Here is a 22,106-nt window from a genome sequence, read left to right on the forward strand (position 1 = left end):
GAGACAGAACATATCTAGGATGGTGATGGTGGTGTCTGGGACACTGTCTGTAAAGTATGATTCTGTGAGTATGGCTATGTCAGGCTGTTGCTTAACTAGTCTGTGAGACAGCTCTCCCAATTTTGGCACTAACCCCCAGATGTTAGGTGAGGAGGACTTTGCAGGGTCAACAGGGCTGTTTCTGCCATTGTCTTTTCCGGTGCCCAGGTCGATGCCAGGTGATCCGTCCAGTTTCATTTCATTGAGACTTTGTAGCGATTGGTACAACTGAGTTGCTTGCTCGGCAATTTCAGGTGAGAATGGCAGATTTCCTTTCCTGAAGGACGTTAATGAACCAGATGGGTTTTTCCAACAATCAACAATGGTTTCAAGGTCATCACTAGATTCTTAATTCCAGATTTTTAAAACTGAATTCAAATTTCACCACCTGCTGATTACTTTCTCCTCTGCAAAGTGATTTATACACACATGGATACAATGTGACTGACAATAAATAGTTAGAGGCAGCCCAAGGAAATAATCAATCTGAATTATTTAACTGATTCATGAAGCAAGGTTTGAGATTTCCCAACACATTTGGTAGAACTTGACAGGTCCCAGAAACTGCTGCAAGATTCAAACTCCATATCTTTGATGAATCTTGCATGCATTCTATGCTTCATATTTCCTTAATGTAAAATTTCTAAAATTCACTGCAGTTTAGTAAGGCCAGAAATTCGGTTAGGCACTGTATTCTTGATTTCAACCACATTTCCCAAGCTAGAACTAGTGATTAGCATTGAGCAAAATCGATATACTGCCTCTATCTGAAGACCTAAAATAGACCGTACGATGTAGGAGCCGAATTAGGCCATTTGGCCCATTGAACCTGCTCTGCCATTCAATCATGGCTGATATGTTTTTCAACTCCATTCTCCTGCCTTCTCCCCATAACACTTGATCCCTTTACTGATCAAGAACCTATCTATCTCTGTCTTAAATATACTCAATGACTTGGCCTGCACAGTTCTTGCAGCAATGAGCTCCATTGATTCACCACCTTCTGGCTGAAGAAATTCTTCCTCATCTCAGTTCTAAAGGATCATTCCTTCACACTGAGGCTGTGCCCTTTTGTCCTAGACTTTCCTTCGAGTGCAAACATCTTCTCCACATCCACTCTATCCAGGCCCCTCAGTATTATGTATGCCTCGATCAGATTCTCCCTCATTTTTCTAAACTTCATCAAGCACAGACCCAGAGTCTTCAAGCGCTCCTCATATGATAAGCTCTCCATTCCCAGGATCTTTCTTGTGAACTTCCTCTGGAGCCCCTCCAATACCAGCACATCCCTCCTTAGATACAGGGCCCACAATGATCTCAATATTCCAAATTTGTCTAACTAGAGCCTTATACAGCCTTAGCTTCCTAACTGCCAACTGAACATGCATGTTAACCTTAAGAGAATCCTGAACTGGGATTTCTAAGCCTCTCTGTGCTTCAGAGTTCTGAAGCACTTTCCTCTATTCTTCCTACCAAAGTGCATAACCTCACACTTTCCTGTATTGTATTCCATCTGCCACTTCTTTACCCACTTTTCTAGCCTGTACAGCTCCTTCTGCAGCCTTCCCCACTTCTTTAACACTACAAGTTCCTCCACCTGTGTCCTTTGCAAACTTAGCAACTATGCCTCAGTTCCTTTATCAAGATCATTAGCACATAATGTGAATGGCTGCGGTTCCAACACTGGCCCATGCTGAACTCCACTTGAAAAAGATCCCTTTATCCCTTTGCTCTGTGTTCTGCCAGTCAACTAATCCTCTATCCAAGGGGTCTTATCTTATTTAGCAGCCTCCTATGCGGCCTTCTGGAAATCCAAACAGATCATGTCCACTGGCTTCCCTTTGTTTAACTTGCATTTTACCGCCTCAAAGAATTCTAACAGATTTGTCAGGCATGACACTGCCCCCCTGCTTTGACAAAATCGTGCTGACTCAGCCCTATTTTACCACACAGTTCCAAGTTCTCCACAATTTCATCCTTAATAATGGACTCCAAAATCTTACCAACAATCAGGGTCAGTCTAATCAGCCTGTAGTTTCCTGTCTTCTTCCTCCCTTCCTTCCTAAACAGGGGTGTGACATTTGCCATTTTCCAGTCCTCTGGGACTCTCCCGGACTCCAAAGATCACCACCAATGCCTCTACAATCTCCTCAGCTATCTCCTTCAGAATCTGGGTGTAGTCTACCTGATCCCAGTGATTTATCCACCTTCAGACCTTTCAGTTTCCCCAGACTCTTCTCTTAGTGACAGTCACCACACTCACCTCTGCCCTCGACTCTCAAAATTCTGGAATGATGTTGGTGTCTTCCACTGTGAAAACTGATGCAAAATACCTATTCAGTTCTTCTGCAATTTCTTTGTTCTCCATTACTAATTCTCCAGCCTCATTTTCCAGTGGTCCAATGTCCACTCTTGCCTTTTTTACGTTTTAGATATCTAAAAGAACTTTAGCAATCTTCTTTTATATTAGCAGCTAGCTTACTCTCATATTTTACCTTCTTCTCCTCCTATTGTATTTTTAGTTAACTTCTGCTGGTTTTTAAAGGCTTCCCACTAATCTTCACTACTTCATATGCTTTTCCTTTTATGCTGTCCCTAACTTCCGTTGTCAGCCATTGTTGCCTCATCCTCCCCTTAGTGTGTATCTTCTTCCTTGGGATGAATTTCTGCTATGCCTCCTGAATTAAGCCCAATAACTCCTGCCATTGCTGCTTCACCATTGGGCTGCCCTTCCAATGGACTCAGGCCAGCTCCTCCCTCATGTCTTTGTAGTTACCTTTACTCAATTATAACAGTGATTCCAGCTTCTCCCTCTCAAACTGCAGGGTGAATTCTATCGTTCTTTTGTCACTGCCCCCTAGGAGTTCCCTCACCTTAAGCCCCCTAATCAAGTCTACCCCATTACACATCATCAAATCTAGAATTTTCTGTTCCCTAGTGGGCTCTACTACAAGCTGCTCCAAAAAACCACATCATGGAAGAAATAATTCCACAGAGGCTGGTATCCCATCACCAAGTCATCCTTTATTTACACATGAACAATCGTTCACTATAGCACTGCCTCATACAGAGTCAAAAACCAGAAAGTTAGTATCACTGATATAACAAGGTGTAGAGCTGGATGAACACAGCAGGCCAAGCAGAAATTTCTGAAGAAGGGTCTAGGCCCAAAACGTCAGCTTTCCTGCTCCTCTGATGCTGCTTGGCCTGCTGTGTTCATCCAGCTCTACACCTCGTTATCTCAGATTCTCCAGCATCTGCAGTTCGTAATATCTCTGTTAGTATCATTAACATTTAACCTTTTTATGTCAGCCAGGACTCGTTAATTGGACCAGATTAACAACCCCCCCAATCAGGGAACTCATATTCTATGAGGTCCAGCTGGCTGACCTCATTACAATAACTACATCCCCCCAACTCTGAATCTGCAGACACAGGCCGGCTCTTCTTCTTGGAGAGTCTCCTGGGGCATTTTATCCTGGAGTCAGCCTCCTCTGGCTTGACGTTTTTTTCTTTGTTCATTCATAGGATGAAGGCATCGCTGGTTAGGCAGCATTTATTGTGCATCCCTAATTGCCCAGAGGGCAGTCATGAGTCGACCACATTGCTATGGGTCTGGAATCACACGTAGGCCAGACCAGATGAGGATGGCAGTTTCCTTCCCTAAAGGACATTAGTGAACCAGATGGGATTTTCTGACATTCGACAATGGATTCATGGTCATCATTAGATTCTTAATTTCAGATATTTATGGAATTCATCTGCCGTGGTGGGATTCTAACTCAGGTCCCCAGAACATTACCTGGGTCTCTGGATTAACAGTCCAGTGATAATATCACTGGGCCATCGCCTCCCCCTGGCACAGGTGGTGCATGACATACTGGAGCTTGCCTCTTGTGTCAGGTGCACCTTGGCAGAATTTCACTCTCTTCTTCCAACAGCAAAGGCATTAGATTCATACAACATGAAAACAGATGTTTTGGACCAACTTGTCTGCACCAACCAGACATCCCAATCTGACGTAGTCCCATTTGCCGGCATTTGGCCTGTATTCCTCTAAACCCTTCCTATTTATATACCTATCAGATGCCGTTTAAATATTGTAATTACACCTGCCTCCACCATTTCCTCTGGCAGCTTGTTCCATACACGCACCTGCATACTTCCGTCATGTCCATTTCTGATTCAGGACTCATCAATGTTCGATGGAGAGGGAGAATCCACGAGGCTGGGCAACATTTCTTTAGGTTCTGAGAGGCGCGGCATGTTTTGCTCCTGCACCATTTAAGAATTTGCAGCTTTCATATGGTCCACATGCTTATTCAGGACCATCACACCCACCTGAATTTTATATGTCGCTGACCCTGACCTCATGTTGTCCATCCCTCTTACCCATGCAGGGCCATTTCTGTCATTCTTATATAAAACTTTACCCACTATATCAAACTGTCTCGCTTGACAGAGTCTTGGGTTTTGAGTCACTGGAGTTCCTGATGCCATTTCACTCCCCTCCCCCACCCCAAAAGGAATTGGAAAGATCAGACCTAACCTTGGTTGGAGCCTTCTACCCATTAGCAACTCTGCTGGTGTTACCCCTGTAGCTGTATGTGGGGTGGTCCTATAATCAAACAGGAACCATGACAGCTTGGTAACTAGCAAGGCTGTAGGCTTTCTTCAAGCCAACCTTCAAACTTTGGGCTGCTTTCTCTGCCAGGCTATTCAATGATGGCTGATATGAGGCTGGCCTAATATGTCGAATCCCATTCAACTTTAAGAAATAACCAAATTCCCCACTGGTAAACGATGGCCCATTATCTGTGACCGAGACTCTGTGTATTTTGAAAGATGTGCTCAGTTTTTCTAACATCGTCCATGTTTTTGATGAATGGACCCTATAAATGCCAATCATTGAGAGGTCGTCTACAATGACTAAGAACACTGAACCTATAAAAAGGATGTACAACCAAATCCAAGGTTTACCCGGCTATTCCCATGGATGTGAGGGAACTGCTAGTGGTAATTTTTGTCCTTGTTGATACTGTGGGCACTGCCCCACAAACATGGCTATGTCTATGCCTAAGCCTGGCCACCAAACATAAATTTTCGTCAACATCTTCATTTCAGAGATCCCTGGATGGCCCTGGTGGAGTTCAGACAGCATTTTATGGCAACCTTTGCTGAGGACAATCACTCTTGCTTATCCCCAACAATACACCGTCCTTTACTGTGAGCTTGTTTCTCCGGGTCCTAAAAGATTTGACTTCTAGTTGTGAAGGTCCCTTGGTTCCCCCACTAATACCAGCTGTTTCAGTTTGGAAATAACTGGATCTTTGCATCCAAAGTCTGATACTGTTACCTATAACTGGGAGGGTGTCCAGAAAATTTAATATTATTACAAACTCTTCCAATAGGGGGGGATCACCAGCGCTGTATGTGCTAATGGGAGATGGTTCAATTCATCTGCATTCACTACTTGGTATCCCGGAACGGGTTGTAACTTGTATGCACTTAGTATTAGAGCCCACTGCTAAATGTGGCTTGACGCTATGGGTGGCACAGCCTTATTCTCTTTAACCAGACCAAGCAAGTATTTGTGGTCAGTGATTATCATGAATTTTTGTCCATAAAGTATTTGGTGGAACTTCCTGACTCAGAATTTGACTGCCAATCCTTCTTTCTCTATCAGGGTGTATTTACACTCTGCATTAGCCAAAGTCCTGGATACATAAGCTATTGGGCATTTACCTCCACTGGGCCACCTATGAACTAATGCCACCCTTATGCCAGATCTTTCTTGGGATCATAGTCTGCCAACACTTCCGAGGATGATAGCTGTTTCCTTACTTCAATGAAAGTTAGGGCCTGAATATAGAACCATTTCCAAGGCTGACCACTTTTTAGAAGTTGATGCAAAGGTGCCAGGATGCCACATTACACATGAATTTATCATAATAATTTACCAGCCCAAGGAATTACCTAAGCTCTGGACTACATGGGAGTCAGGGCATCTTTGATCACCCTCACTTTTCCTTCCAATGGGCGTAACCTGGTCTTGTCAACTCTATAGCCCAAGTAGGTCATTTGGGAGTCCTGGAACACATATTTTTCCCTTTTTAGGCATAAATTTGCATTGGAAAAATGCCTTAGGACTATATCCAAGTTCTCTAAACGTTCCTCATTGGTTTTCCCTTTTAACAGAATGTCATCTAGGTACATAGTGACCTGAGGTAGAACTTGCAAAAGGTTCTCCATCATCCGCTGAAAAATTGAACAGGCTGACAATACCCCAAATGGCAGTCTCGTATAATGGAACAAGCCCTAATGGATACTATTTGTAGCATACTTCTGGGAATGCTGGTCTAGCCACAATTGAAAGTAAGCGTGGCTCAAGGCCAGCTTTGTGAATGGCAACTCCACTGCCAGCTTTGCGTATAAATCCTCTATCCGAGGGCCTCAGTATTTATCCAGCTGCAAAAAACAGTTTACTGTTTGTTTAAAATCCCTACAAAGGCAAACTGTGGCTTCAAAATCAACATGACTAATGCTGACCATCTTGGACATTGGACTGGTTTGGTGATTCCTCCACTTTCCAGCCTTCTGATTTCTGCCTCTATTTTTGCATGCAAGACAAATGGCACTGGGTGGGCCTTGTATAATGACAGAATTGGTTCCTGGTCAACATGCAAGGTGGCCTTAGACTTCAGGGTATTTAACTAGGACTTCACTCTGGCAGCCATTTTCTAACTGATAAATGTTGAGCCAATCGAGGTGAATCTCATGCAACCAACTTCACCGCATCAAGCTTAGGCCTGAACCTTTTCCTACAGTCACTGGTAACTGAACCAGCTGCTTTTCATGTGAGACCAGAACTGAAGTAGTACCCTTAATCTGTAAAGGTTCCTCAGTATAAGTTCTCAGCCGAGCTGACATCTTGCGCAAAGTTAAGGCTTGAGTCCAGAGCAAATTTTGTTAAAGGCTGGTTCTGCGATCAATGCTACATCATTACCGGTATGGACCTCCATCAGAACCACGTGATCATTTAACTAGATGTTTATCTTGACTAGCTCTGATTTGGATGTTGCTAAACAACTTAACTGTTCCAAACCAGACCTAGGTGGACTTTCCAGGGTGTGTACTCTTCTGGACACCAGCCTTTGAGTTCTCTTACTCAGTTCACATCCAGTGGAACTCTTTTGCTGTCTTGTGTCCACATACCAGCAACAACTACATTGTCTTGATGCCCAGAATCCTGAAGAATATTTTAACTGTTTGGCAGAGGCTTGGCTTTGTTTTGGGTCTGGCTGCGCCTAGAATTCCTCTGATCGGGATATGCCCTGAGTCACACTATGTAATTGTCTGTCTGCAGTCAAATGGTATTCTCCAAGCTCAGTGACCTGGCAAGGGTGGCCACTTCCATCAGAATACCCTGCAACTCACATGCTCCACTCGCCACATTTACCAATGATCAAACAGGCACTACAACTGGCTTTAAGTCCAGTGGGGCTTAAACTAGCAGGTGTTTTTGCATAGTTACATCATTAATCCTACATACCAGGTGGTCTTGAAGTATCTTGTTAAAGGTTCAACCAAATTCACAGGCTTCTGCCAGTCATCTTAATCTACTCACAAACCCCGATATGGATTCTCCTGGATCTTGCATTGCTGGGTAAAAGCAATAGCATCTCAGAATTGGAGGCGACTTGGGGTCGTACTAATGCTTAATTATGTCAGTCAATTCTTGAAAGGTTTGACTGTCTGGTGCCAAAGGAAAATTAGGCTCCTAATCACAGAAAAAGTTGAAGCTCCAGAGGCTGTCAACAGAAATACTTGGTAGACAAACAGGAGGCTGGAAGAACACAGCAGGCCAGGCAGCATCTGCAGGAAAGGAGCAGTCAATGTTTCGAGTATTACCCTTATTCAGGACCCTTCTGAAACAGTGACTGCTCCTTTCCTCCAGATGCTGCCTGGCTTGCTGTGTTCTTCCAGCCTCCTGTTTGTCTACCTTGGATTCCAGCATCTGCAGATTTTTTGGCTCAAAGGAGAATTACTTATTGTTTTTCACCTGCCACAATATCATTTACGTGGAAAATCTAGACCATTTTTTTCCACGTACTGGGCCCAGTTCTTGACAGCAGGTTCAAATGAATCAAGCTTCCTAAATAACGGCATGATGTAAGGTCATGCTTATGAAGTCAAACACAACTGTTACGAATGGGTTTCTTCAGGATGGTGCTTTACTCCAGAGAGGCCAGTAACCCATCACCAAGTCACCCCTTATTTACACGTGAACAGTCCTTGACTATAGTACTGCCTCATAAAGCCACACCCCAGAGTGTCAGTATCTCTGACACTCAACCTTTTTATGTTAGGCAGAACTCCCCTGATTGGACCAGATTAACAGCCCCAATCAGGGAACTCATTCTATGATGTCCAGCTTGTCTGAGGTCCTCCGTGATTACTGTAACACTGCCTTTCTTACATACCTTTTCTATTCCCTGATTTATTTCCTTCTCCACACCCTGACCACTGTAAGCCCCGTACACAACTCCAATCAGGGTATTTTCTTCCTTTGTGGTTCCTTAACTCTACCCATACAGATTTAGGCCTTCTGATTCTCTATCACTTCTTGCTATTGATTTAATTTTATTTCTTACTAACAAGGCTAGCCCGCCTCCCCCACCCATGTGCCTACCCTTTTGATACGAAGTGTATCCTTGGTTATTTAGTTCCCAGTCCTGATCCTCTTGCAGCCATATCTCTGTGATACCCACAACATCCTACCTGGTAATTTCAATCTGTGCTACAAGCTCATTTACCTTTATTTTTTACTGCATGCATTTAAGTACAACAGTCTCCGTCCTGTTATGACACCCCACACCCCGCTTCGTACTTATCCCCTTATCTGTTGTGCCTTTCCATACTCTGTCCTATTACTTGTTCTAGAAACTTTAATAAGAGGGTGGGGCACAGTGACCCAGTGGTTAGCACGGCTGCCTCACAGTGCCAGAGACCCAGGTTCAATTCTAGCTTCGGGTGACTATCTGCTTGGAGTTTGCACATTCACCCAACGTCTATATGGGCTTCCTCCCACAGTCCAAAGACATGCAGGTTAGGTGGATTGGCCATAATGTCCATTAATGTGCAGGCTAGTTGGATTAGCCATGGGAAATGCAGGGTTACAGGGACAGGGTAGGGATGTGGGTCTGAATGGGATGCTCTTCAGAGGGTCAGTGTGAACTTGATGGGCTGAATGCCCTGCTCCCACACTGTAGAGATTCTATGCTGAACCTTCCCCCACTGTTAACCTTTTCCATGCAACTGAGCCATGCCCCCATCCCCCTCACCACACCCCATATTGTTTAAAGTCCATCCATAGCCCTAATTATGTAATTCACCAGGCCTCTGGTCCCTGCACTGATTCAGTTGGAGCCTATTCCATTGGAATAGATCCTTCCATTCCCAGTACTGGTACCAATGTCCCATGTATTCAAACCAGTTTCTCCCATACCAATCTTTGAGCCAAGCCTTGATCTCTTTAATGTTGATGACGCTGTACCAGTTTGCTCGTGGGTCAGGTGGTAATCTAGAGATCATTACTTTTTTGGTTCTACTTTTTAATTTAGCCCTTACCTGCTCATTTTCCCTCAGGAGAACCTCTATCATCTTTCTACCTACATCATTGATATCTACATGGACAAAGACAAATGGATCTTTCCCCTCACTCTCCCAAGTTCCTCTGCAGCCCAGATGAGAGACCTTGAACCTGGGCACCAGGCAGGCAATGTAGCCCTCGGGACTCTTGATCCTGGCCACAGAGAACAGTGTCTATTCCCCTGACTATATGTCCCAGAATGGAACTACATTCTCCCCCACCTCTGGAATGGCTCCCTGTACCACAGTGCTACAGTCAGTTTGCTCATCCTCCCTACAGCCTCCACCCTCACGCACACAGGGAGCAAGAATCTCACTGGGGACCAGGCCACTGAACCTCCTCTGAACTGCCATTAATTAAATCTCCAATAAAAATACCTTCTTTCAATAAAGGAAAAACCAAGATGAGCTTAGACGCTGGATTTGTACAAGGAACTAAGATGGTTGAGAGGAGGGCAGGACTGTCAGCTCATCGTTCTAGAGTTTAGATGTTTCAGGCGAGATACAGAGGAACGTAATAGGGACGGGGCGAGTTGCATTACTGATTAAGGAGAATGTCAAAACTGCACTAAGAGAGGACATCTTGAGGGGCTCATCCAGCGAGATCATATGGGTAGAACTCAGGAATAAGATGCAATCACTATGATGGGGTAATATTATAGGCCTCCCAATAGCCAGCGAGAGACAGAAAAACAGATAGGTAAGCAGATGATGGAAATATATAAACACCACAGGATTGTCTGTGTGGGTAATTTGAAGTTCCCCAATATTGACTAGGGCTCCCTTATTTCCAGGGGCACCAATGGAGCAGAATTTGTTAAGTACATCCAGGAGGGTTTCTTCATTTTAAATCACTGGTGGGACGTGGGCGTCGCTGGCTGGCCGGCCAGCATTTATTTCCCATCCCTAGTTGCCCTTGAGAAAGTGGAGCCAAGCTGCCTTCTTGAATTCTGCAGTCCACTTGCTGTGGGTTGACTCACAATACCCTTAGGGAGGGCATTCCATGATTTAATGGCAATATATTTTCAAATAAGGATGGTGAGTGGCTTGGGCAGAAACTTGAAGGTGGCGGTGTTTCCATTTATCTGCTGCCCTTGTCCTTTGAGATGGGAGTGGTATGGGTTTGGAAGATGCTGCCGGAGGATCTTTGTAGATAGTGGTGGAGAGAGTGGATGCTTGTGGATGTGGTGCCAATCAAGCCGGCTGCTTTGTCCTGGATGGTGAGGAGCTTCTCGAGTGTTGTGGAGCTGAACTCGTCCAGGCACGTGGGGAGTATTCTACAGACTCCTGACTTGTGCCTTCTAGATGGGGTACAGGCTCTGGGGAGTCAGGAGGAGAGTTACTCGTCGCAGTATTCCTAGCCTCTGAATTACTCTTGTAGCTGCTGTGATTACATGGCGAGTCCAATTGAGTTTCTGGTCAACGACAACTCCAGGATGTTGCTGCTGGGGGATTCAGGGATGGTAACATCGAATGTCACTCGCCAACTGTCAGCCCAAACCTCGATATTGTCCAGATCTTGTTGCATTTCAACATGGTCTGTTTCACTATCTGAGGAGTTGCAAATGGTGCTGAATATTGTACAATCGTCTGCAAACATCCATCCTTCTGACCATATGATGGAGGACACGTGACTGATGAATCAGCTGAAGATGGTTGGGCTGAGGACACTACCCAGAGGAACCACTGCTGAGATGACTGACCTCCAACAACCACGATTATCTTCCTGTATCAGATATGACTCCAACCACCAGAGAGTTTGCCCCTTGATACCCATTGAATCTAGTTTTGCCAAGGCTCCTAGATGTCACATTCGATCGAATGCAGCCTTGATGTTGAGGGCTGTCACTGTCACCTCACCTCTGGAAATCAATTCTTTTATCCATGTTAAAACCAAGGCTGTAATGAGGTCAGGAGCTGAGTGGCCCTGGTGGAACCCAAACTGGGTGTCACTGAGCAGGTGCTGCTTGATAGCACTGTGATGACACCTTCCATCACTTTACTGATGATTGAGAATAGACTGATGGGCAGTAATTGTCTTGGTTGGATTTGTCCTGCTTTTTACGTGCAGGACATAACTGGGTAATTTTCCACATTGTTGGGTAGATGCTGATGTTGTAACTGTACTAGAACAGCTTGGCTAGGGGAGCAGTAAGATCTGGAGCACAAGTCTTTAGTACTATTGCCAGAATGTTGTCAGGACCTGTAGCCTTTGCAGTATCTAGCGTCTCCAACCGTTTCTTGATATCACGTGCAGTGAACTGAATTGGCTGAAGACTGGTATTTTTGATGCTGGGGAACACTGGAGGAGGCCAAAATGGATCATCCACTTGGCACTTCTGGCTGAAGATTGCTGCGAATGCTTCAGCCTTATCTTTTGCTCTGATGTGCTGGACTCTTCCATCATCGAGGATGGGGATTTTGTGGAACGTCCTCCTCCAGTGAGTGGGTTAAATCGTTCACCACCATTCACAACCAGACGTGGCAGGACTGCAGAGTTTAGATTTGATCCATTGGTTGTGGATCACTTGGCTCTGTCTGTCATTTGCTGCTTATTCTGTTTGGTTTATTCTGTATTCTGTCAACCTTCACCAGGTTGACACCTCATTTTCAGGTATACCTGGTGCTGCTCCTGGCATGCCCTCCTACACTCTCCACTGAGCTGGGGTTGATCCCCTGGCTTGATGGTAATGGTTGAGTAGGGGTTATGCCGGACCACGGGGTTTCAGATTGTGCTGGAGTACAATTCTGCTGCTATTGATGGCCCATAGCATCTCATGGATGCCCACTCTGACAGTTGCCTGATCTGTTTGAAGTCTGTTCTATTTAACATGGTGATATTGTCACATAACATGATAGAGATCATTCTCAATGTGACGGTAGGATTTCATCTCCACAAGGACTGTGTGAAGGTCATTCTTACCAACACTGTCATGGACAGATTGTCAGCAGCTGACGGACTGAAAAGGTTGAGGGCAAGTATATTTTTCCCTCTTGTTGGTTCCCTCACCACTTACCATAGACCCAGTCTAGCAGGTAGGCCTTGAAGGACCCGTCTAACTTGATCAGTAATAGTGCTGCCCAGCCACTGTTGGTGGTAAACAATGAAATCCCCCACCTAGAGTACACTTTGTGCCCTTGCCATCCTCAGTGTCATTCAACATGGAGCAGTACCGATTCATCAGCCACAGGAGGACAGCATGTGGTAATCAGCAGGATGTTTTCTTGCCCATATTTAACCTGCAGCCAAGATACTTACGAGTCATAGAGCCATACAGCATGAAAACAGACCCTTTGATCCAATTCATCCATGCCCACTAGATATCCTAAATTAATCTTGTCCTATTTGACAGTACTTGGCCCAAACTCCTCTTCATGGGGTCTGGAGTCAATGTTGGGGACCCCCAGGGCAACTCCCTCCCAACTGTGTACCACTGTGCTGCTACCTCTGCTGGGTCTGTCCTGTCAGTGGGACAGGACATATCCTGGAATGGTGGTGGTGGTGTCTGGGACATCATCTATAAGGTATGGCTCCATATGACTATGTCATGCTGTTGCTTGACTAGTCTATGAGACCACTCTCCCAATTTTGGCACTAACCCCAGATGTTAGTGAGGATGACTTTGCAGGGTCAACAGGGCTGTTTCTGCCATTGACTTTTCCGGTGCCTAGGTTGATGCCAGGTGATCCGTCCAGTTTCATTTCTTTGAGACTTTGTACTGATTGGTACAACTGAATGGCTTGCTTGGCCATCTCAGAGGGCAACTGAGAGTCAACTTCAGTGATGTCACATGTAGGCCAGACCACGTGGGGATGGCAGATTTCCTTCCCCGAAGGATATTCGTGAACCAGGTAGGTTTTTCTGACAATCAATGATTTGACGGTCATCAGCAGATTTTTAAGTGCAGACTTTTTTAAAATTGAATTCAAATTCCAACATCTGCCGCAACGGGATTTGAACCCGGCCCCAGAACTTTCGCTGAGTTTCTAGATTAACCGTCCAGCAATATGGACGCTTGATGGAGATCTTTGTATCCTCTTTAGCCACAGGCGCGGTTCCAGAAAAATGGAAAATGGTCAATGCTGTTCCTTAGTTTAAAGGAGGGCAACGGGATAGTCCAGGAAATTATACACTAGTGAACCTTACACCTGCAGTATGGAAATTATTGGAGAAGTTTCTTAGGGACAAGATCTGCTTGTATTTGGAAAAGAACGGACTTATTAAGGATAGTCTGCCTGGTTTTGTGCAGGGGAGGTCTTGTCTCAAATCTGATGGAGGTTTTTGGGGAAGTGACAATGTTTGTTGAAGGTAGGTTAGTGGATGTTGCCCACATGGACTTTAAAATTTTTGACAAGGTCCCTCATGGTAGGCTGGTCTAGAAGATTAAAAGGAAATGGGATCCATGGTCAGTTGGCAAGTTAGATACAAAATTGGCCTCGTTACAAAAGGCAGAGGGTAGATGTGGAGGGGCATTTATCAGACTGGAGACCCGTGACCAGTGGTGTTCCACAACGATCAGTACTGGGGCCTCTGTTGATGTATTATGTATATAAAACACACTTTGGGCGAAAATGGTGGTCTGATCAGTAAGTTTGTAGACGATACAAAAATAGGTGGATAGCGAGGAAGGTTGTCAAAAGATACAGCAGGATATAGATCGGCTGGAAAGTTGGTAGGTGAAATGGCAGATGGAGTTAAATCTGGACACGTGTGAAGTGATGCATTCTGGGAGGTCAAACGTAACAAGAAAGTACACAGTAAATGGCTAGACACTTAGGAGCATTGATATACAGAGGGATCTTGGGATGCAAGTCCATAGCTCCCTGAAAGTGGCAACACAAGTGGATAAGATTGTAAAGAAGGCATATGGCATATTTGCCTTCATCAGTTGGGATAGTGAGTATAAAAGTCAGCAAGTTATGTTGCAACTGTATAATACTTTAGTTAAGCCCCATTTGGAGCACTGTCCGCATTTCTGGTCACCTATAGGTTGTGCAGGCTTTGGAGAGGGTGCGAAAGCAGTTTACCAGAATATTGCCTGGATTGGAGTGTATTAGCTATTAAGCAGAGGTTGGACAATCTTGAATTATCTTCACTGGAACATTAGAGATATAACATTAGAAGCATATGTAATTATGAGAGACATGGATAGGATGGATAATCAGAGTTCTTATCCGAGGGTGGAAATATCAAATGCCAGGGGCATAGGTTTAAGCTGGGAGGGGAGAAATATAAAGGAAATGTGCAAGGCAAGTTTTTTTTTTTAAACACAGAGGGTGGTAGGTGCCTCAACTGCACTACCAGATGAGGTGGTAGAAGCAGATACGTTACTAAGTTTAAGAAGCATTTAGACAGACACCTGAACAGGCAAGGAATATGGAGATACGGACCACGTGCTGGCAGGTGGGGTTAGTTTAGAACGGCCTCGTAGTTATCACAAACATGGTGGTCCTAAGGGCCTATTCCTGTACTGTACTATTCGACGTTCTAAAACTACTTACAATACTCTAGATGTGGTCTCACCAACACTTTGTACAGTTGCTGGAAGACTTCCCTACTCTGATACTCCAACCCCCTTGAAATAAGGGCTAACATTCCAATAGCCTTCCTGATTACCTGCTGCACCAGTGTGATAGCTTTCTGTGTTACATCTACAAGTATCCCCAAGTCCCTTTGTGTTGTAGCTTTCTGCAGTTTTTCTCAATTTAAGTGTTTTTGGTTCTCCTTTCCAAAATGAATTTCACATTTTCCCACATTATACTCTATTTGCCAACATTTTGCCCATTTACACAATCTATCAATATCTCTCGGTAAACAAAAACAGAAATTCTGGAAAAGCTCGGCATGTCTGGCAGCATCCATGGACAGAAATCAGAGTTAACGTTTTGGGTGGAGGTACCCTTCCTCAGAATGGGTGGCACGGTGGCTCAGTGGTTAGCACTGCTGCCTCACAGCGCCAGAGACCCGGATTTGATTCCGCCCTCGGGTGACTGTCTGTGTGGAGTGTGCACATTCTCCCCGTGTCTGCATGGGTTTCCACCTGGTGCTCCGGTTTCCTCCCACAGTCCAGTGATGTGCAGGTTAGGTGCACTGGCCATGCTAAATTGCCCATAGTGTTCTAGGATGTGTAGATTAGGTGTGTTACAGAGAAAAGGGTAGGGGGATGGATCTGGGTGGGATGCTCTGAGGGTTGGTGTGGTCTTGTTGGGCTGAAGGGCCTGTTGCCGCACTGTAGGGATTCTATGATGATGATGATGAACTGTTTGTTCCCTCTTGCAACCTGCCTTCCCACCTATTTTTGTGTTGTCTGCAAATGTGGCTACAGTACATTCATGTCCTTTCTCCAAGTCATTAATATATATTGTAAACAGTTGCAGTCCCAGCAGTCATCCCTGTGGAACTCCAGTGGTAACATGTCATCAACCAGAAAAAGCAACCCTTATCCTCACTCGCTGTTTCCTTGCCCATGAGCCAATTCTCTATCTATGCCAATATACTACCTCCAACACTGTGGGTTCTTACCTTAAAACAATCTTTTGAGAGTTACCTTGTTGAACACTTTCTGGAAGTCCAAATACAACAGTTATTTGCCTTTAGCCCCATTAGCTTTTCTAATGTACATCTCAAATGATGGTGGTGGCACTTAAATCCTCCCCCATATTCTTACTATTAATGGGACATTCAAAGTATCTTCCACTATAAAGATTGATGCAACATCTATTTAACTCTTCTGCCATTTCCTTGTTCCCCACAACTATCTTTCCAAATTCATTTTCAAAGGGGTCTATGTTCAATTTGACCTGTCTCTTCCTTTACATTTAAAAAAGCCCTTATTGCCAACTTTAACATTCTTTGCTAGTTTTCCCTTTTAGTTTATTTTCTCTGTATTTATTATACATACAGTCCTTTGCTGAATCCTAAATTAATCCTAATCTTTGGGGCTACCACTGTCTTTTCCTCCTTATATGCTTTGTCTTTCAATTTAATACTCTCCTTAACTTCCTTGGTTAGCCATGGTTGGTCTATTCCCCTCTTAGAATGTTTCCTCCTTACTAGGGTGTACTTTTTCTGAGTGTCATGAATTACCTCTGCCTGGCACTGCTTGCTTATTGTATTTCCTGCTAATCTCAGAGTCAGTTAAAGTGAACTGGGCTATCTTAAATAAAGAAAATTAGAATGAAATTAAGATAAACCAATAAGTTTCTCACTCTCAAACTGATCATTATTTCCTCAGACATCTTATACTCTAAGGTAATTTATTAAACCTGTGTCATTACCCATTATCAGATCGAAGACAGCCTGCTTCACGGTCGGCTTCACATTTCTCTGGGAAATTCTCCTTAATGCACTACCCTTTCCAATTTGATTAACCCAATCAACATGAGGATTGAAGTTATCCATAACTGTTCTCTATTTTTTTACATGCTCCTATTATTTGCTGATTTAAAGCCTTTTCAACAATTTGGCTACTGTTTTGGATCTGCACACTACTCCTACCAATGTCTTCTTTCCCTTGCTGGTCTTTTTTTTCAAAAGCCTCGCTCAAATGAACTCTACATCATGAGTCTAGATCATCTCTCACAACTGTCTTCGGTCTTCATTTCTGTGCACAGGCTTTGTACTAATGATGTTCACTATTCCTACAGTGACCCTGACTACATCGCACTTCCTGTAAAGACACCATTCCATTCTCCCAGTTTCTCAGTCTTCATAATGTTCAATCAGGTACGTTTCATAACAACCATACTGACACGTCTTCCTTTTTCGTCAAGTTAAGGATTCGTTATCCATTCTGGTCGACAGGCCCCTCTGCTACGATCGAAATCATGCTCTCATCCCTTTCCCAGGCTTACTGAGCCATGACAGATTTCTCTTGTTCCTACCTTACATCCCTTCAGCTGTGTTCAAGGAATCAACCTCTCGATTTCCACTAGTCATCACCTGCCTCCCATTTCAGCACATTAAAAAGACCGTTTACTACACTGGGCCACTTCTCAGTCACCCCAATACCCTCTTCATTTCCTTTAGCACCATTTTATGCAATCGCAGGAGATATAATATCTGCCCTTTTATCTTCTCTCCATTCAAGGCCAAAATCATTGCTTTCTAGTGAAACAGCAACTTAGAGACATCTTTCAATTTAGTCTACTGTGTTCTCTGCTTACAACGTGCTCTCGTACATATACCGTGACCCAAACACACAGTGGATGACTGCTACTCCACTCATTACCACAAAACTTTTTGTCATTTAATCTTCTGACATCCAACCTATTAGTTTCCCATTTGTCTTTCCCCCTCACTTGTTCAAAACCTATTTTTATTGCAAGATTCCTCAGTTCTGATCTGCAATATTAACTCAATTTTCTCTCAACAGATGCTGCTGGATCTACTGAATTTCTCCAGCATTTTCTTTTTATCATTATTTAGGGAGGTATGTTTGTTTTCCCAGATACAAAGGCTAATGTGAACAATCTCAAGCTCCAAAAACTAAGACAAGCTGCCACTGTATCACTGAACAAACAGAAAGAGGATATTCGCTGTCATACTCTATTTCGCAAATGAACTAGCATGACAATGGTGACTGGACAGAAACCACAGGGCTTGCTCATTTTCGGCCAAAGAAGATGTCTGACACCTAAACAATGTTAATGACCCTTGCACCCTGTAACTCACTGGCAGAACTTCTGAAAGGCCAATGTTCATTTACATTATCTGTTGAAGTGTGAAATGATTTAGAATTCAAGCTGTTGAACGGCTCTCAATTTCTGTTACTAGTTGCAGATCTTACTATTAAACAACTGGGGACAGGAAGAGGTTGCCACCTTCATATACAGAAGTACTGAAGTCTCTAAAGTAGGAAGAGCATGAGAATGTCTCATTACAGTGGGGGTGAGGATCAATGAGGAAAGAGAACAAAGGACTTTCAGTCTCACCTGCCAGAGCTAGCACTACATCTGAATGCAACTGCTCCAAACTCACTGCTCTCTTTACCCAATTCTAATCCACATCCAATACCTTTTGATAGAGTCTCTGCTTCAAATAACATTTCAAATAACATTTCAAATAATTGTACATTTCATTCTCCTTCACCCCTGAATTCTCCGGCTAGGATGAGACTTGATACTTCCCAGTGAGGAGAATTTTGGCAAAAGACTGTAATGGCATAATCGAGAAAAAATGGTCACAGCAAATACCTAGGAAGAACTAATGCCATCTTTTCTGATTATTAAAATTGTTGTTTTGCCATAATTTCAAATATTTTGCTTTCATTGTAGGACTACAGGTAAAATGGCGATGGATCTAATGGCCTACAGGCACTGAAAAATTTTACGATCATGTCACGAAAGGCAAACATCCAACAATCTCACGATTGTGCAATGGGTAAGACTAGTGAACAATGAAATTCTAATGATATTCAATGCTGCAGGTTTGTGATATTTAAAGTATCAGAGAACCATTTTCAAACACATTTCCAGATGGAACGAAGAACGTTCTGATGTAAAATTACTTGCTAAGTTTAATTATAGAGAGAAAAGTGAAAGCAACACTTATTGCATTTCTGGAAATACAAAACATGTGGTGCCAGAGTTCCACGATTATTGAAACTGACGGGGGTGTCCATGCTGGCTACTACTCTGAAGGAAAAGTGGAGGTGGAGGGGGGGGAACGGGGAAGAGGTATGGGGGTGGCGAACCACTGACATAGGAATATTTTGAGATGGAATCTGTGACTTTAACTACTGCTTCAGGATCAGTCAGCACTTGATTTCATTTACTACTCTTTGGTTAATGTACTTACCTAAAACATAAGCAGCGACTAATTTCTGATTGACACTTAAGTGGAGGTAGACAGGCACCAGAGATTCAGCTTCCCCAAGTGTTGGTAACATTAATGCTATGATACAGATGATTCCCAGGAAGACTGTAAGTAAACTCGGTCCTGAAGAGGCAGTTCTGGATTCTGAAAATTAATTAGATGATTGAGCGATATACAGAATCATTGATCTATATAGCAGAGACACAAGGAGGTAAAACATTAATTTTATGCTAGGATCTTGATTTTCTCTGTAGAGAATCTCCTGGTCTGGCCTGTAATGGTTGTGTTAGCACTCATACCGAAGATAAAACAATTATTTCCACAAATGTGATGTTTAAAGTCACCACCATTTTTTATTTGAAGGATGTGTTTACGCAGTAAAAAGCCTCAGCTGGCCTTGCACACAACTGCACGACGCTCACTAGAAAATTCTGAGCAAATGCTGATGACAGACGCCATGAGCTAGCAGAAATAGAAACACAATAGTTACTTCTCATCCCTATTCAATGACTGCTGCACATTGTCATGCAAAGGCCAGACCCAAGTTGAGTTCTTATTATGTCTCTCATGGTTGAACAGCTTTTTGAAACTCAGCCATGAAGTCACTTGTGTGAAACTCAAGACAGCTATGAGTGCCATGGCATCTGTACTCCACAGGAGAGATGAAATCACTGAGACTTAAGATCAGCTAAGGACAGTATTCACTTAGTGCAGGCAGTCAGTTCCCATAAAGAGGCAAACAATAACGGTTCCAAAGTCATATCGGACTTGAAACGTTAACTCCCATAATGCTGCCTGACCTAGAGTTTCTTCAGCACTCTTTGTTTCAGATTTCCAGCATCTGCAGTATTTTGCTTTTAAACAGCAATGACTTCTCACAAAAAAAATGACAAAGGCAATTACATTTTTACAGAAGTAAGAAACAGGGATCTAGCAGTTGTGGGTGCACAACTGTATTGCATTTCATAGAAACACAGGAAGAGGAGTAGGCCATTCAGCCCCTCAGGTCTGTTCTGCCATTCAATCAGATCACAGCTGATTTGTGGCCTGTGACCTTTTGCCCATATCCTTAAGTAAATGTATTAACAAAATTTATCAATCAAGGATTTAAAATTAACAACTGATCTAGCATCAACTGCAGTTTGTGGAAGAGAGTTCCAAACCTCTACCACCCTTTGTGTATAGAATTGCTTCTTAACAGTCTCCTGAACAGTCTGGCTCTAATTTGTAGGCAATGCCCCCAGTTCTAAAACCTCCAACCAGAGTAAATAGTATATTTTTACATACCCTGTCTTTTCCTGTTATTATCTTGATGACATTGATCAGATCACCTTTAACCTTCTAAATTCTAGAGAAAAAAGGTTTAATTTGTATAATCTCTCCTCATAACTTAACCTCTGAAGTCCAGGTATCATTCTTGTAAATTAATGTTGTACTCCCTCCAAGGCCAATACATCCTTCCTAAGGTAGTGAACAGATCTGTTCATATACTCCAAGTGTGTCTAATCTGGGTTTTGTATAGTTACAACGTAACATCTGTACTCTTATACTCTAGTCCTCAAGATATCAAGGTCAACACTCAGTTTTCTTGATTACTTTTTGCACCTGTTAGTGGCATTTTAAATAACGATGCACCTGAACTCCCAAGTCTCTTGGGTCATCCACTGTATATAACTTCATGCCATCTAGAAGGTATCCTCATCTATCTTTTTCAGTCCAACATTTATTTCATTAGAAATATCACTTTAAAGCAGAGTTCAGTTGACATTTTATGTCCTAGTTAGAAGGGTCTAGAAACTATTGAATGACTAATAACTAGTTAAACTCCTGAGATAGCCAAGTTAATGGGGAGAGTAGAGGATGTCTATGTCACCAGCTAGGCCAATATTTACTGTCCATCCCTAACTGGCTGCCTTCTTGAACTGTAGTCTATCCAATGTAGGTATAAACCCACACTGGTAGAAAGGGTTAGAATTAGAGTTCCAAGATTTTGATCCAGTGACAGTGAAACCATACCAATACAGTTCCAAGTCAGGATGGTATGTGACAGGGAGGAGAATTTGCCATTGGTAGTGTTCCAGCTTCTGTTGTCCTTGTCTTTCACATCGGATTTTGAAGCCTTATACATTAAAGTTGATCTTTCTCTGCAGCTGTAACACTACATTCTGATTCTAATACCCTAATACCCTTTAACTAATACCCTAGTTAAAGTATGATTTAACTAATTAGCAACAAAACTATATTTTTCACTGGAAAAGCTCAGCAGGTTTGGCAGCATCTGTGAAGGAAAAAAACAGAGTTAACGTTTCGGGTCTGGTGACCCTTCCTCAGAACCCCACTTCCGAGGAAGAGTCACCGGACCCGAAACGTTAACTGTTTTTTCCTTCACAGATGCTGCCAGACCTGCTGTGCTTTTCCAGCAACTCTGGTTTTGTTTCTGATTTACAGCATCCGCAGTTCTTTCCGTTTTTATATTTTTCACTGTATCTTGGTATATGTGACAATAATAACTCAAACAAAATATCAACTTTCAGCACAGCCAGCATTGTTTGTATCTTCTCTTTACCAAAATTTAGATCATCCTGTTAATTAACTACTC

At 43.3% G+C, this 22,106-nt stretch overlaps 1 protein-coding gene across 3 annotated transcripts in view; it reads right to left on the reverse strand.

Annotated features, from left to right (window-relative positions):
• The window catches only part of mospd1 (motile sperm domain containing 1), a 43,019-nt gene that overhangs the window by 5,934 nt on the left and 14,979 nt on the right, over positions 1-22,106 (reverse strand). For 2 of the 3 annotated variants that reach the window (XM_048604969.1, XM_048604970.1), the window contains exon 5: positions 19,490-19,651. The exons of the other annotated variant lie outside the window; for it this stretch is intronic. In XM_048604969.1, coding sequence (XP_048460926.1) covers positions 19,490-19,651 — 162 coding nt within the window. The remainder of the gene's footprint in view (positions 1-19,489; positions 19,652-22,106) is intronic. 3 annotated transcript variants of the gene reach the window in all.

Source organism: Rhincodon typus, chromosome 14, assembly GCF_021869965.1.
Source record: "Rhincodon typus isolate 14 chromosome 14, sRhiTyp1.1, whole genome shotgun sequence".
NCBI lineage: Eukaryota > Metazoa > Chordata > Chondrichthyes > Orectolobiformes > Rhincodontidae > Rhincodon > Rhincodon typus.